This window comes from Coturnix japonica, chromosome 2 (genome assembly GCF_054131305.1).
Source record: "Coturnix japonica strain WE chromosome 2, WE-NBRP24, whole genome shotgun sequence".
NCBI classification, from domain to species: Eukaryota; Metazoa; Chordata; class Aves; order Galliformes; family Phasianidae; genus Coturnix; species Coturnix japonica.
The window spans coordinates 13,650,917-13,668,428 of record NC_140664.1 but is presented as its reverse complement, the minus strand read 5'-3'; the positions used below and the strand labels follow the sequence as shown (position 1 = coordinate 13,668,428).

Sequence of the window (17,512 nt, the reverse complement as noted above, 5' to 3'; positions counted from 1 at the left end):
ATGAGACAGATACTGCGCTTTCCGTTGTTGTTGACGCATTAGCCTTAACTATTAACATATTCAGCAGGATTTTCTAATATTTAACATCGCTTTTGCAGCAGCACTGTTGCTTTTTTAAAAGTCTGGGAGCCAGCTCCTCCTCCAATATAAACTGGACTGCCAGTTTACAACAGCACAGGAACTGGCCCAAGAAGTTTAGCAGGGAGTTGGCTGCCATCATGACATTGTGTCAGACTGAGTCAGGAGACTGGCTGCATCCACCTCCAAATAGGAACATTAGCATTTAAAATAGATAGAATGACACTGTAAACCAGCAATACAAAAATAAGCATCTGCAAGAGGATCTTGGAGGATGACATCAACAGACAAAAGAGCGTCTGCTCCCAGTGTGAAACCAACACCAAAACAGCAGTGGAATGCTCTTAAACTCATTATTGCATTGCTGGACTTGGGAATGGAAAATACTACAAAAAGGTAGTACATTGAAGCACTGTTATGAAGCATGAAAGGGTTCACAGTCTATCTTGGAAAGTAAAGCCATTTGTGTTCCCCTAATGAATGAAGATGCCAGCTTTCTGGTAAAAAGCCTAAAATAAAATAGTACCTAACAAATCCTGGGTGGAAAATAGTTGAACAAACCTCAAACGCGCTAGAACTTCAACGTCTATACACAAATCCAAATCTCCCTCTTCACTGCGCAGGTTTGGATGTATAATTAAAGCCACAGACTGAGCTGAAGTTTTTCCAAAACGAAGTGGATGTTGGATTGGACCCTGGCTATAAAGATTTATATCTAAACACATTCCTATTTTCATTTCCAGCTTCCTGAGTTTTGGAGATCAGTGACATTTAATTAAGGAATTAGGAGGGCTGTGTGCTTGGTTCCTATTAGTAATCACTTTAAATTCCACTGTACCTGTAGTGTCGGGAAATCTCTTCTTCCACCTGGGTGGTAAAGTCACATTTGGTACATGAGTGTTCTTTGTTCTCTTTGAGAGTCAGCGGCCCATCTGCACCTTGCAGGGTATTTGTTTCAGGTTTGACATCAGACACTTGGGCTTCGTGTGCATTCTCATAGTGAAGCAGGAGAACATCTACGTCAGGAGTGGAGAATGAGCATTGATGGCACTGGTGTTTGACTCTAGAGCTTCCTGTCACCCCTGGAGACAGGTGTAAAAGCAAGAGAGCACAGTGGGAACAATTACTTTTTCTGCAAGCAAATGGATAAGTAATTTCTCCAAGGTGCTTTTCTGGGCTGCAGAGGCCTCGGGGACAGAACTGACAGTGCTTAATGGTACACTTATGAATGTTGTGTAGCTGCTGATAGTGACGGAGAAGTGGGCCCACCACTATTACATCTGGGCCATGGCTCTTTGAGTACCTAAAGTCACAGAACTGACAGTTGTAGCTTGTCACCATGCTGTCCTCTGCTCCTTTGCTAGTCAAGTCTTTCTTTTTTGCCACACTCGCACCCTTTTCTGTCTTTGTCACTAACTCCCCATCTGCATTTTTGGCTAGATCATTCTGGTTAATGACAGATCCCCTAGAAAGCTTATCATTCATATCTGGGTGATGGCTTCCTGACTGGTTTCCCCCATGCTGTTTGCTGTAATGTTCTAATAGTTTCAATGAGCTGGACGACTCACAGCTGAAACTGCAAAATTTACACCAGTAGTAACTGGTTGTATCGGTACCATTTTGTCTAGAGGAATCTATTGGCTTGATGGGCACCGAATATCCAACTGGTGTATCATCTCCTGCTTTTACAGTGATTCTGTCTTGCCACTTCCCCAAGTCTCCAGAATCACATGGTCGAAGAGTAGGACTGGATTTATTGGAGTTTTTCTCTGAAGTTTTACCAGAATCAGAGGAGGGAAGGGCTGCTTTCATTTTGTTTGGGTGAGTCTGTAGGAAGTGTTGCTCTAGTTCAGTGGACGAGTTGCCCATGTAGGTGAAATTGCAGAATTTGCAGCGGAAGTACTTGGTGTTGCCTTGGCAATCTGGAGTTTTCCGCCCAATTCCAATAAAGGTTCCACCTAAAGTAACCTGTGAAAGAAGAAAAAGGTCATGTTAGCACTGCTGCAGATAAACTCACACAGCAATGAAGCAAAAAAAAGAGAGCATTACATTCATAAGCCTGTCAATTAAACAAGGACACCATCGTTTGCATTTGTGTGCTTGCACTAACATAATGTCATGCTCTCATGCATTTAGCATTTGCTGATGAAGAAAATGTACTGCACAGCTGAATTCCACATGAATACTAAACATTTGAGAAACAGCAGCACAAATCCGCACCATGATCTGAACCCAGACTTCTCCAAGAGGAGCCTTCCTTCACTAATTCACTAAGTCATGTTACTGAGATAAGATGCAACAGTCAGCTCCCAAATTTCTGTACTCTTTACAGAAGGCTTAGCTGAGGCTTTCTATCAGGTGTGGAACAAAAGTACAAGCTCTCAGTCTTTTTATTTTAATAATCCTACATACTTTTATGGCATTCATGATTAAATGCCCCAAAGAACTGCATCCTAAACATGAGCAAACAAAAATTGAATTTAATAGAGTGAAGTCATTCTGTTTGGGTCAGAGCATGACCAATCCTTCTAAAAAACATTTCTGTAAGAGTATCCAGTATCCTCCAACATGCCTTTTAACAAAGCTGTAGCGACTGATGTCTGAAATGAAAGGTGGCTTTCTCAAAGATTACTCAGTGAAGATATTCTCCAAGGAAATCTTCTCATACACAGAGAGCAATTTAGTTAAACAGGGATGGAAAAGATGCACTAGAAAAATGTTATGTGGCAAAGAAAAAACTTACCACACCCAAGTCTATGACATCACTAATTAAAAAATAAGATAGGTCTACTTAACTACTCTCATGATCTCTGAGCAAAACGGTCTGCAGGAAGGAAGCAAGGCTTGCAGAGTTTACACTACTGTGCCGCATGTTCTCAGAGCAGGCAGGCCTGCCCTTCCCAGGAGTGCACCACACCTGCCCTGTGACATCAGGGGAGATTTGCTGCTCTCATACAACTGGTTTGGAGGCCCAAAAACAACCTGCCGGCCAGTGTCATCACTGCTCTACTTATTTTCCTGAACAGCCAACAATGTACAGCATCCAGAAATTAATTTCTCTTCACACCCAAAATCCACAGCCAACTACTCCTTTGCCAGCAACCAACTAGTCTACACTGCTCTACAGAGGACACAGCTGGAAACATCCATGTACCACAATCTCCACTTTTCTACTCAAGAGTATCATGCCTTAAAGGCATTATAAAATTTCTATAAAATTTCCACAAAGTGTTAGATGTTCATCCTCCCAACCAGTAAGTGTACTACTACATTTCTGCACGATTCAGTTGTGATGCATTAGGCGAATGCTGTAGTTATTTTTCTTCTCATCCTCAACAGCTGTGCCACAAGGAAAGCATGTGATCACTGCTCATTCAGTATCACGCCATACGGAAAGACTCAGACATACAGAGCATGAAATGTAAACATTTTTAAATGCATATAGTATAAATGCCTTTTAGCCATTTAGCTCAGAAAATAAGACGCTATTCTTTATACCCCACCAGAACTGAACACCAGAACAGTGAGTCAGTGAGTTGCTACACTGTGGTATAATGAGCTGCTATGCAGCCTCTGATTCATATTTTTTTTTCCTAAAGAAAGCACAATTCCCATATGTTGGTTAAAGCTTTTTCTTAAATAAACTGAAAATTATTTTCTGTTTGTTTAGGAAACATATCTTAATAGGCAATGGTGAGCCGGAGAGCCCAACAACTAGAATGTAACTGCAATAATACTTTCACTTAAACTAGGACTCCAACTTTTGATAACAAGTCATGAATTTGATTTTGAAAATGTTCTGTGGAACATTTGCACTGCAGAAGATATCTTGTTTCATTCATTTTATGCCTAAAACAAACTAGAGACAAAACCATACTGAGCCTGATCCACTGACAACGGTAGAACTTCGGCTTGCTCCATACTACTCTGGCACTTGAGGTCTCCATCCGCTGCACTGTTTCAGCATTCAAAGTCCCAGTGTTGTTGAAAGACAACTTAAAGAACACACTGATGGAATTACGGTAAACAGAAAATAACAGCAGTTCCCTCTGTGACTGCTTTAGTTGCAAGGTGATCTGGTTTTGCTCATTTAATTAGTTACATACATTTGTTTGATGAACGCATAGAACACTGGCTAAAATGCTTTACCTTAAGTGGTGCTAATAAGTAAATACATTCATTACTCTTAGCTGTCTATTCACAGAGCCTACAGATAACAAATTTTACAGACACTCAGTAGACATTAGCTGGGTATTGTGAGTGACAATAATCCCTGCTGCTGCTCATTGCTAATGACTTTTATTTATGAATGCTAGAAAAAAAATTATCAGTACAGCATTTTGTACAATGGACTATAAGTCATGGCATTCTTGTAGCTTCTAGTAATCCTGCTTAGTGGCCAACATGGGAAATTTGTGTCCTTTGCTAATACATCCTTCTCTTCACCAGAAGATAATAAAACTGAATAAAGTATTCACATGCTATTTGGGTTCACCCACTGCAATGGGGGCAGAGGGGAAGACAACACATTTTTCACAGCAGTAGGATGTAACTGATTATCAGTTATTGGGCTGGCATTTCTGTGACTACCAGGCCACAATTCAAAATAATGTGTCCTAGGAGAAGAGCATGTAAGCTAAAGGCAATACAGGGTCACCTTAATATTATTACACTCAAAATACATTTTTCATGCACAACAAAACGTACTTAAAGCTTTCCTGGGTGTCATTGGGTAAAAAGATGAAAAGAAACTGGCTCCCACAGAACAAGCTGGGAGAAGCACTTGATAGTGACAGTATGAACTGAAGTTGTTTCAGCTTTTAGCCAACCAAACCTGGATGAAACCTACACTCTTGCAGAACTGTTTGGATTCATGCATTCTGCTCAAGTCTTGGCTTGGCTTTCAGACTTTTCAGTCACATGAGTATGGGTACCAAACTCCTTCACTGGGCATGGAGCTATCCTTAATTTCCTGCTCCCTCTGGTCTTAGCCAGCAAGAAGAATAATGAAAGAGAGAGAAAGATGAAGGGGGAAATGAAATATATATGTTTACTTAATAAATCAATATCCACATTTGTGTGTGACATCACATGTGATTGCATCTAGTATTCACTCTCATATTTTATTCTGAATCCAGAAAAACCTACTCACCTGCTTTGCCCTCACAGTTCTATTTTATTTGACTGGATGCTTCTCCCCAAAGTAAAGCAGAAGAAACCAAACAAAAGCAATACTAAAACTCTGTAATCCTATTCTAGCAGTGGAACCCAAAGTGCCAGCTCATACAGTTTAGAGAGGCACAAACATAGGTAGAAATTGTGCTGGAAATGTGAGAACACCTCTAAGTCAACAGTTGCTTCAATAAACACAGAAGAAAAGTCATAATTTTGGATTTTAGAAAGAATCTAATATATGATGTATCTGTATGGGCAGAGAAGGCCTGGTTAGTTCTTTCCTTCACTGTCACTAACCTGTGAGATCTTGAGATTATCATTTACACTGCAGCACCCCAATTATGGGAATACAGTAGGCATAATGATGTCACACAGACAAAAAGGGCTATTTAGGATAGGCTTTCTATCAATGTGTTTGAGATAGTTGCACTGATATTTCCAAATTGCTCTTCAAGGTCACACCCCAGCTGGGAATTAAAGTGAAATATATTTCACAAGAAGCACTCCCAGAAACTCAAAACTCGTAACTGTTCAATTCAATTATTAATGAGGAAAACTATCAAATTCCAAAAGTTTGACATTAGCTTTACTGCAAGGATTGAAGTTTGTGTGTTCGTATGATTAAGCTACCTCCTCACACACCGCACATGTTGGCAATTACTTCAACAATAGTATAATTGCACTGTGTGCTTCCAACAGACATGTCTGTATTACCTTAACTACACAGACCAAAAATAATGATTTCAGGGATTTGATGACTTTGGGCACAGGAAAGTATTTTCACTTTTGTCTTATTTAAAAAAAAAAAAAAAAAAAAAAAAAAAAAAAAAAAAAAGTTGCTTTATATTTGATCTGACCTCTCTTTTCTCCCACCTCCTTTTTGAAGTTCAGTCCTGAATTTTACGACATCAAGTGAGTTTAAAAATATTTTTCTGTTTATAGAAAATAAAATAAAAAATACCAAGACAACACTGGCCAGAGCCTGTAAACACACTTTATGAAGAAAGTATCACCAGGAGAAACTAGGAAAGCAGTGGCTTATATCTACACTGGAGATTCAACCATAAGAACTGTAAGACTTGCACAGGAAAAGCTCTCTCTGACCCCTGGTATCTGCTGCAAATGCTGATTAGAAACCAGAGCAACCATCTGCACTGTTGCAGCAAATGATAACAAATCATCTTCTCTGATTACCTAGGTTACATCTTTGGTTAATGAGGAGGTGAAAGGCTCAAGATCCCTTACCAATCTCCTGAGCCATCCAGTCTGCCTTTGCCAATTACTCTTAATCTTCTAATCCCAAAATATTTTCTAATGTTCTTGTTTATGCATTTGCTTTGTGCAATACAGCATCCAGAACATTTTAACCATCCCACATTTATGAAGTTCTTCATGTTGTGCAGGCCAGAACAGATTCCTGGCTTTCATGCAAGTTTGTGTAACACTACCCAGCTCTCTAACCTCCAACATGGAGAACTTGCTCACTCTCACTCTCTCTCTCTCTGCATGTAAGACTAGGATAATCTTCAGAGCACATCCACTTATAAAACTATTTACCATACTGTGATCTTTAGATAGAACTAAGTTGTGTAAGTGAGGTAAAGACTCAGGGCAAACTTCTAGCTTTCTGGACTATTCCTATTTACCAAACCAAGAAAGCATAGTATTGGGTCACACTCAAGGGAGGTGACTGCTGCCCTACATTCTGCCCTGATGAGGCTCCAATTGGAGTACAGTGTCCAGGCTGGGAGACCCAGCACCAGAAGGACAAGGAGCTGATGAAGCAGGTCCAAGAGATCATCATAGAACTGGAACATCCCCCTTATACAGAAAAGTTGAGGGAGCTGGGCTTGTTCAGCCTGGAGAAAAGAAGGCTCCTAGGAAACCTCACAGCAGCCTTACAGAATCCAATGGAACATATAAGCAGGAGGGGAAATTTTTTTTACATGGGTCTGACAGCAACAGGAAGAGCAGGAATGGCTTTAAAGCAAGAGGGAAAATTTAGGCTAGATGTTTGGAAGAATTTTTTTTATCTAGAGGGTGGGGATATGCTGGCACAGATGCCCAGAGGAGCTGTGGATGCCCAATGCCCTGGAGGAATTCAAGACCAGGTTGGATGGGATGCTGGGCAGCCTGAGCTGGAAGGTGGCAGCCCAGCCCATGGCAGGGAGGTTGGAACTTGATGATCTTTAAGGTACCTTCCAGCCCAAGCCATTCTATGATTCATTTAAAATCAGCATTTTTCTTCTCAATATTTATGTTGATGCCATTAAAGCCAGTATGGCTTTTTGATATTGGAATTTAAAAAGTTGCAGATCAGGATATTTTTGCAACAAAGAGTGTATAAGAACAGTAATAAGACTTAAAATAAGGTCAGGAGATCAGAAACAATAATGGAACGCTAAATCAAGACTTTAAGTTACTAACCAGTGCGAGCAGACTAACCACTAACAACTAAAAGAAACCACCACTTTTTTTACCCTCTCTCTGAATAGATAAAAGTACCAGACAGTTCCCTGGCTACTGTAAATTCACACAGACTCTCAAACTTGGAGGCAAAGTTAGACTGATTTACACCAGAAGAAAACTTAGCTACCTCCCTTTTTTCCCCACACCTTTAATTTTTAGAACTCATTTCTGTGAGCAACATTAGCAGTTCGTATACCTAAATATCTCCAGAACTACTGCTAATCTCACCAACTTTCTTCGTTAAGCAGTCTTCAGCACCTCCAGATATCCCTAGCATAAAAAGTAATATTAATACATACGCAACTTTGCTTTGAAGGCTGTGATTAATGTGATTATACATTGCATCAGCTGTTCCAAAGAAGCTGCCCATCTGAATGCTCATCTGAAGGCAGACTACTTCCAACTGAAAGAAGTACATCTCTGTCACAGAGCTAGTGAATACATGCAAGTACATACATAGACGTGTACATACATTTGCTTTACCACCACCTACTTCTCCACCTGTCACCATTTCTTAAACCACATGTGTGCATGCTTTAAGAAAGCTCGCTGACTCTTGGGTTTAGGAGGCATGAGTCAAGGTGCGAGGCAGTCTCCAAGCCTATCATGACGCAGAAGGGAGACTCAAACATGTATGCACATTTGCAGGTACAATACTCATCTTCTCCTGAGGGAGTCCTCGGTGCTATGGCCTATTCTAGCACTGTCCACAAGATTATTCCATAAAATTATAACATGTATGGTCAACTTGTATACATCTAACTCCCATTTCATGGGCAATTCAGCTGATGTCGGTAAGTCCAACAACCTAAAACTTGAATCCATTTCTTTAAGCCTTTCCCAGAAATGCCTTCATTTACTCACATCAGTTACGTACCTGTGGCATCTTAAAGGAAGTCCATTTGAAGACAAAATTAAACTAGAAGGATTACTTTGCACTAACAAGTGAACATGACACTTAATGCCCTCTCTCCGTATTCTTACCACACCTCTAAGACCCAGTTTGTCAAACCCATTATAAAAGCAGAGAGAACCTTAAACATGAGAAGTCTTGATTACACCTGTACCTCTACCTTTTTTAGTCTTACCTTCACAGCTTCACATTCAATCGAACTGCTAATACAAAGGCAGAGGATAAAAAACAGAAACTATTAGTAATAAAACCACTGGTTCTCATTCATCTGAATCCTAGTTAGGCCAGACTTTAATTATAAGCTGTTTTACCAGTCACACAGTTACTTCTAATGTGAGAATAGAAAAGGTGCTGGATTTGATATATTAAATTCCAGAACAGTAAAAATCACATACGTTTAACTTTGTGTATGCACATGAAGTTCACCATGTTTTTATAAAGAAGACAATACAATAAACTTTATATTCCATGCACTGGCACTTCTGCCACTTTGTAGGATGCTGAGCAGCCTGGTACGTGAACATCCAGAAGTTCTCTCAGTAGCTATGAAAGTCCTGGAAAAATTGTTACCATAGTTACATAGGACACAGGATCAGACTGAGTAGTTTGAGACAACTCTTATAATATCAGATTTCTAGAATTTGGAAAGAAAAAATTTGCCACCAATCTCTTATTAGTCACTGTGGTACCAATGAGCCAATGTAAGGCACACTGCAATTTTTTTCCCCCTCAGGCCTCACAACGAGGAAATTTTTGGATAATTTTATTAATCTGCAGCTTTTCTGAACTTTCTCGTCTTTTAAGGCACAAGTATCTCAAATCATGAAATAATCAAAGTGCGAGAGCTGGTTTAAAAGAAAATAACCACTTCTTAGTACTCTCAGACTGAGCGTCAGAGGAGGGAAACGTGACAACGGGCTTGAGAAGCAGGGCCACGCTGAGCAGGAAGCTCTCAGAGGCAGTGCACAATGTGAAGCTGCCTGGAGTCATACGTAAGAAATGCTGAGCACTGCAGTATGCCTTTACTCACGGCTTCAGGAATACACTTCCCCCTTGGGAGAAGCCATCTGAAACCCTCACCTGAATGCAGGCATTTCTGCCCTTTCTTTGAGGGACGCTGTTTTCTTTTAAAACATATCGGGAAATGGGGTCATGGTCCCTTTTATACAATAGCCTAATGGCTTGAACACTTGTTCAGGAAACAGGAAAAGTAGGCTTCTTTCCTTGCTCTGTCAGAGGGCATTCAAGCCCACTTCTTCCTCACTGGACAATGTCCTCCCCTTTGCGATAAGCCATGTGTAAGATAGCACCCTCTAGCCTTCCTGTTGGAAGCCGTCTCACTCACTACTCATTACAAAATCTAGGCATGGAAAAAAGACTCCTGTCTACTGCTCACAACTTGCCTGTCTCCAGACCATTCCATACTTCACATTAGAGAGTCATAAAGATCAAACACAGACGACTTAATCACACAACAGCAAAATGATGCTTTTCAGCATCATAGCTGTTAACTTAGTCAGCTGAATTACACTTTGAGTCTTTAGATCTGGCCTGAAGTTCGCTGCTTTAGGCACGTACACAAAGCCATCTGTAGGCTAAAATATTCCGCACGATCTTTCTGCCTACAGAAACTATCAATTAACTAAATGTGGAGGTAGCAAGAGTCATCAGCAAAAGCTGATCCACTGAAATGACTGCAAATATGAGGGATGCTCTGAAAGTAACACCTTCTATTTCATTATGCTGGCCAACAACATAAGAGGTGGATGTTGCTGGTATGAAAGCAGAGGCTGAACCTTCCCACCAGTATTCATTATGTTGCCATGTGACATATGACAGCAGAGAGGCAGGCTGACAAAATGGTACCTGACAGAGAAGTGTGTATGAAGCACAGATAAGCATATTCCTCCATGCAGAAAGAATGGCACCCACTGACTTTCATAAATGATTGCTGAACATTTATGGAGACCAAACAGAGGATGTCAGCATAGTGAGGCGGTGGACGGTGTACTTCAGTATTGGTGACAGTAACATGAAAGACAAGCCATGCTCTGGATGGCCATGCACAGCTGTCACACCATGAAATGAAGAGCAACTCAACCAGCTCATGTGAACAAATGAACTGATTACAAACAGGGAACTGTGTATGGAGCTGAACTCTGGTTTCAATGCATTGCAAATGATGGTGGCAATACTGGAATAACATTTGTGCCAGCTGGATCTTACAAATGCTCACAGGAATAAAAAGGTATGCAAGTTTGTTGGGACCTACTGAACCAATACAAGGCTGAAGGTGATAATTTTCTGGATCACACCATCATGAGTGATGAAATGTGATGACACTACTATGAGCCAGAATTAAATCAGCAGTCCATGGACTGGCAACACATGAATTCCCCATAGAGAAGAAGTTCAAGACACAGCCTTCAGCAGGTACAGCGATACGCACTGTCTTAGGATAGTACTGGGGGGATCCTTCTGAATTTCCTGGAATCCAGACATCAACTCTGACTGTTACATCATGACACTGGCTAAGCAAAAGGTTCAAACCTTCAGAGTCAGGCCAGAGAACAAAGCAACATTTCTCCTGCAATGTAATAATGCTTGGCCTCATACTAGTTTGAAGACAGTGGAACATCCTGGCAATCCTGGCTGGATCATCCTACCACACCCAACATATAGTCTGGATTGGCACTTTGTGACTTCCATGTGTATGGGCCAATGAAACATGGACTGCATGGCCAACATTTTCCCTGCAATTACTCTGTCAGAGTAGCTGTGAAACAATGGTCACCCCCACTGGTGCAGATACTTACAAGCATGGCACGCATGCTCTTGTTCACTACTGGAGAAAATCCATAACTAATGGTTCTGACTACACTGAAAAACTGTGTCTGCAGCTGAGAAACTGCTCTATCAAATAATGCTAGTGTGGTCTTCCTATCTGTTGTAGTTTCCATGGAAATAAATAGGGAGGCATTACTTTTAGGGCAACCTATGTATTACTCTGGTGACGGCAGTAGAGCTTTGAGAACACATCTGTCTTGGAATTCAGAGATTTGCTAGCAAATGTTTTCTACCATCTATACAGAAAAGTAAGCCAATCTTCCAGAAAACAGCTCAGTGAATTTACTCGGTCTTATTCAATTTATTATAACTCAATGAAATAAAAGCCTGCAAGAAAGAAAATGGGTGCAATATATACAAGAGAATTTCAAAACTAAATCACATCTTCAGAGAAGACAGTGGAGTTTTGCTTGATTAAATATTCAAATCAAATACAAGACTTCACAATATTAACGCCAGAAATCTTGGATTATTTACATGGTTCCCAACTAAATCCTCTTTATGTATTACAAAACACAATCCCAATATTTTTGTAGCTGGATGTGATGTGAAGCCAAATGTGTATCTGCACTGTTTTGCTGACTGTAGTACAAAAAAGCCCTATGAAACCTGTGTTCCGTGCCTTGGGGGGAGGTTGTTCTATTTTTCTTAAAAAAAAAAAAGAAGTGTTCTACAATAGATTTTACTTCTGTGTTCTAAAACCAAAAATATTTTTAGCAAAGGAGGCACACCCCTACCAACAGATATTAGATGCTGGTTGTCCCGCATTCAAATACCTTTTCTTCACTTTTGTTGTGAATGCAAACTATGATGCACAAGAGCATGCCTCACTAATACAAATCTTCATATATGGTGGTCTCCAGCTAACTGCTGTGAGCCAGATCTAAGTTACTCATCTTCATCCTCTGGCTTCTGCACCCAGCTCCCTGGCCCGAGACCATAAATCTACCAATACCTTCCAGCCCAGCTACAATGGAACAGTTTGTTAAGAGCAAAAGGATCAGTAAATCAGACCTTAAGTTCAGACCACTACTATTTCAAGTTAACTAGAAAGAAATTATTTCCCCTTAGCCTCATACCTACACAAATTTAGATGAACCAATTACTTGGGTTCAATTCCTTCGTTTGGTGCAGGAGCTTGAAAAAGCTGTAGCTGCAGCTCCAAGCAGTGCAATCCTTCACTGCTGCAGGATATGCCAGACATTCAGATGCCTTGAGAAAAAACCCCTCCAAAATGGACATAGTAGCAACATAAACATGTGTGGGTGCAAAGGGGATTTTCAAATGTTCTTTTACTCTGTTTATGAATCTCACAAAGCTGCTCTGTATCGAGAGTGGGGGAGGAGAAAGCATAAAAATATTAATCAGTTACTTATCTTCTGACATGTTCTGGATCAACATCTGGTGCATGTGCAAGTGATGAAGTATGGCATTTGGCACAAAAGCTTATTTAATCTTCTCTTCCCAAATTGGGCAGGGAAAATTAGCACTCTTAAAAATTAAGTTTCCAGATCCAATTTTTTCTTTAAAATAAATTGCCAACGTTGTATAGGCTGTCTGCTCTATTTTGGAAAACGTTTTTTGTCTGAGAAAAGACTGATCTTAAGTAGATTATCTATGGGCTGTTTCCTACCGCTTTTTGTCTTCCCTGCAGTATCTAACTGCCAGGGTTTAGAAGACAAGTATAGTCTAGGTTCAGCTGTTTTATTTCTACTTCTATCAGCTCAAACTGAGATAGCTCTCACATCTGTTTTATTTCTGAAAGCACTGCATAGGAAAAGTGTCCAGCTCATTCTAATCAAGCATAAACTTTCCTATAAATAACTAAGGACCTAACGAAACAATTGTTTGGAGGAAATGAAAGTGTGTTTAGAAACTCAAATTCCTCTACACTGTATGCCTGAGCTGTTCCAGTTAGAATGTCTTCCTGACAGCATGGATCAGTTTCTTTAAGATGCTGTCCCCGGAGTCAGCAAACTGAAACTATAGCAGGAAATCCAGGTATTAACATCATACTACTTGCTAATTATAAAACATCATTTCACATTCTGACATTATTCACTTCTAACCTCCTTCAACTAAATCACGTATTTGCTTTCTAATCAGTTTGACAGGAGAGAGTGTCTGACACAAGACAGTGAGGTGATCTTTTAATAAGACAGCAGTTCAAAGACTGCAGATTTTAGTCAGAGTAACAACCTTAGTTTGATTTGCTGCTCCACAAAGAAGTTGTAGTTTCTGTAAAAAGAGGAGAAGTTTAAATCATTTTAAAAGCTTCAAGTTCCTGACTTGTGTTCCTGTTTCAGCTTCTCACTCGGAGAAGGTATTAACCATCCCAACCTGGGTTGCAAAACTTCTTCCTTATAGCTTCAGCCTCTGCAAGTGCTACTGAATGCCTTCCACTTACTGTAATTTCTTTTAAACACAACATAGTGTTTTGTCTGCTGAGTGCTACGAGGTCAGACATCACAGCCTATACAAACATGCTCTTGGAATTAGATGGACATTCAAACTCATTTTGAATGCGTATCTTAGCAGTGTTTTTTTTTTTTTTTCTTTCCTTAAGATCTGAACCTTTATCCCAGAGTACTGAGGTATTCTACAACATCCCTTGGTATCTCTCAGCACATTCGTGGGAGGATATAAAAAAGAAAAAAATGCAGCGCCAAAGACTTTTCTCCACTAATTGCACATGAACTGATAAGGAACCAGTAGAAACTCCAAGAAAATAAAACTTCTGACTCCACTTCTTTATGGTAGGAGTAATATTTCTTTTTTTACTGCAATATCTGAAATGCACTATTTCCCCTGCTCCAATTAACATGAGAAAATGACTGTGGCACACTCTCTTAAGTGAAGAACATTGTGCATTGCTGTTACTCTTAAAAACGTTTCAAATACCCATTGTGTATGCTGTTTATCTGGCACTAGACAACCACAGCACCGCCAAGACTTGTCATTTTTTTTCTTTAATCTTAATAAAAAACCAATAAGCCAAATCTTGACTCCCAGTAGCTGATAATTTAGGATTATATTTTTAATTTCCAGCTGCTGTCTTTTGTCTATCTGGTTGTTATTATTCATTATTATTCGCTATTTTCTTTCAACGACAGCAAATCCTTCAGATATGATTACTGATGTAGCAATCTGCCTGCTTGCTGACTATGGTATTTTACTATTGATTATCAGAATGATGAAATTTTACACTGAAATACTACCAATCGAAAAGCCAACTGCTACTCCACTACACAAGATGCTAAGCAGACCTGCAGCAATTCTGGCTAAAGCAGACCCAAACGGTTCATAAGGTTTAAGCAGGTTACATAAAATAGGCAGGAGAGGCTTTGCAAACAATCAACTTTGCAGCTGAGAAGGCAGTTAGCAGAAGCGGGGAGACTGGAAAAATACAAACCTGCACATCATAAGTCCCATTTAATAAGACAGGCCTCTGGGAATTGATGTCCTGCAGCACCCCCGAAAGCACAGTGCGGTTGACTTTCTGGAAGTCTTTGGAGTGGCTGAATTGCACCATGTTGTGGAGAGCCAAAATTTTAGTGTCGAGCTCAGCATCCTGCCTGGTGCGGTTGTGCAGTCCTAGGTGGTACTTGCGGAAGTGTTTGATGAGATCTGTGGGGTCGTTCCCGTAGTAACCATACCCACAGATGTTGCATTTGAAGTCCTGAAGCTCTGGAGACAGAGGCGCCGTATCTGGGTTATCGTTTACCAACAAATCTGCTTTAGATTTGTTCAGCCTTAAACCCCCATCTGAAGGCACTTGTGGGTTTTTTGAGGCCATGGGGACCGGGCTCGAGCCTTGGCCATCAGTTTGACCACTTTGCACTTGCACTGTTTCATCTGAAGCTTTTGGCGACATCTGATGCTCCTCATTTGTCTCTGCTGCATCTCCTGATGGGGCACAGACCACATCTTGGGTGTCATCTGCATCTGATTTCTTAGGAGACTTCAAGGGCTCACAGATTCCCCCAACAGCTGGAGATGAGAAAGCCAGCATATTTCTGTCTGTCACCTCATCATGAGGGAAGGATGGAACATTTCCTCCCTTATTGTGGCTTTCATAATTGAAGCCAGCCTTTTCACTCAGCACTGAGCTTTTCAAGTCCTTTTTAATGCTGGAAGATGGCTCTTGGACATGCGTGCAAAGCTCCTCCTTGTTATTCAACTCTGCCGCATCAGGCTGGTCAGTGTTTTCTTGCATCTGCTCTGCGGAAAATTCTTTTTTCCTTCCAGACTCTTCACTCTCAGTACCTGTAGACTCAAGGGTCTGTACCTCACCTTCACTAGCAACGTTTCTTAGAGGGGGGTTCTTTTTCCGGACCATATCTACCACAGAGAGACAAAAAAGAAAAGAAAAAAAAAAAAAGCAAAAAAAAAAAACCTATAGAATTATTCAAGATACACAACAAGTCTGGCACTTCTTAAAGCATTCTCAGCTATAGAAAAACATCACATTTACAGAAACGTTTTGTCAAATAGGCTTTTAGTCTACACAGCAAACAGGAACTTTGCATTAAAAAGAAATGGTCACATGAGACTGAACTCACATAAGAGAACTTTAAAGCCTATGAAAACACTTCCATAGCAGGGAGTGAATTACATCTTTCATTATGTTTTCTGAAGATAACAATCCAGCAGAATTAACATTAAAGAAATATTTCCTTTAAAAGACATTTTAAAAACTGAGATAAAAAAATAAGTCTTGGTAGACTGATGTCCATATACTGTTCAAGCACATGTAAAGCAGCTTAACAAAAAAATACACCTAAAAGACATAGTCAGGAGCACTGAAGTTATAAAGGAAGAAGATTTAGGAGAGTAAGCAACTTGGAGGTTTCAGAGAAAGTACTTTTTTCCTAAGCAGGTATCGGTTTCTCTATAGCAAAAGCTCCCCCTTGTACTGCCCATAAACTTCAGACAGGATTATATGGATATTCAAGAGTCTGGCCCCACAGTCCATTATTCATGTAATTAGTTCTATTTGCCAAACAAAGAGAAACTAACTTTATTAGGAAGCCCGTTGTCAATAAAATTTTACAGGCCTGGACCCAGACATTTGACATGGCTGTGCTGCAGCGCAGGGATCTACCCAGAGAACACCTGGAACCCACATGGATCCCAGCACGCCAGCCCCTCTGCTCAGCCCCACTCTTCAGACAAGGCCACTGCTGCTGACTGTGCAGGCACTCCTGCCGCATCCACTTAGCAGAGCTCAGAGAGGACAGCAATGAGGAGCAGAGAGAAGGAAGCAGTCTGCCACCAGAGAATGAGCCTCTAGCTGGACATGGGATAGTGTGGAACACAAGTAACCAGAACACACCAGGTAGTAAGCCAAATTCCTGTTGTACTACAAATCTTCACCTTCCACAGCCTACTCAGAAAAAGAAATTACATTAAACTTCCCTTCGCTCTCCACTGCATGGTTCTGGATTTGATATTCACCACCAGCAGCTTTGATCCATTTGTGTTCACATGCTAGCTATGGGCAGAAGACAGATGTGCTACAACTTTTTCTATGCTCTTATCTTTGCCAATGCTGTATACAATGATGGATGCCTCTCCTTGCCAAATTGCGTGTGGTCCAGTGGCAGCAGCCTGCAGAGCCACACACAAGATGCAAGCTGCAGAATGAAGCCCCAGCCCCATTCCCAGGACCGCCGTCACCGGGCACATGCGGAGGCACTATATATGTATGTATGTGTGTGTGTATTTATAGCTCTGCGAAGGGAGGACCACCTGGTGATTCTAGGAGCAGCACTGAGGCACTCCGAATGGTGCTAAATCCAGACCTTTGAAAGCCGAGGATGACCTTCTCAAAACAGTACTTTGAGAAGTACGGCTGGGGACGGAGGTTAAAAATAAAAGAACAGGCGTCTGTACATCCTCTTATTTACATCTGCTCCACATGAAAGGGCACTGCATGTTACGTCGATAAAAACAGATGACTTCTTAAGGGAAGTGTTCAACTTGTGTCTTGGGCTGGCTCTGTTGTCTTTGTGGTTGAGCCGATCCACA

At 40.7% G+C, this 17,512-nt stretch overlaps 1 protein-coding gene across 19 annotated transcripts in view; it reads right to left on the bottom strand.

Annotated features, from left to right (window-relative positions):
• The window catches only part of TRPS1 (transcriptional repressor GATA binding 1), a 209,990-nt gene that overhangs the window by 153,651 nt on the left and 38,827 nt on the right, over positions 1–17,512 (bottom strand). For 15 of the 19 annotated variants that reach the window (XM_015856211.3, XM_015856208.3, XM_015856212.3 and 12 more), the window contains 2 exons: positions 14,895–15,823; positions 917–2,046 (listed from right to left, as the gene is read on the bottom strand). In XM_015856211.3, the coding sequence (XP_015711697.2) occupies positions 917–2,046; positions 14,895–15,821 (2,057 nt within the window). In that variant the 5' untranslated portion in view covers positions 15,822–15,823. The remainder of the gene's footprint in view (positions 1–916; positions 2,047–14,894; positions 15,824–17,512) is intronic. The other 4 variants (XM_085537049.1, XM_015856214.3, XM_085537047.1 and 1 more) reach the window with 1 other exon arrangement.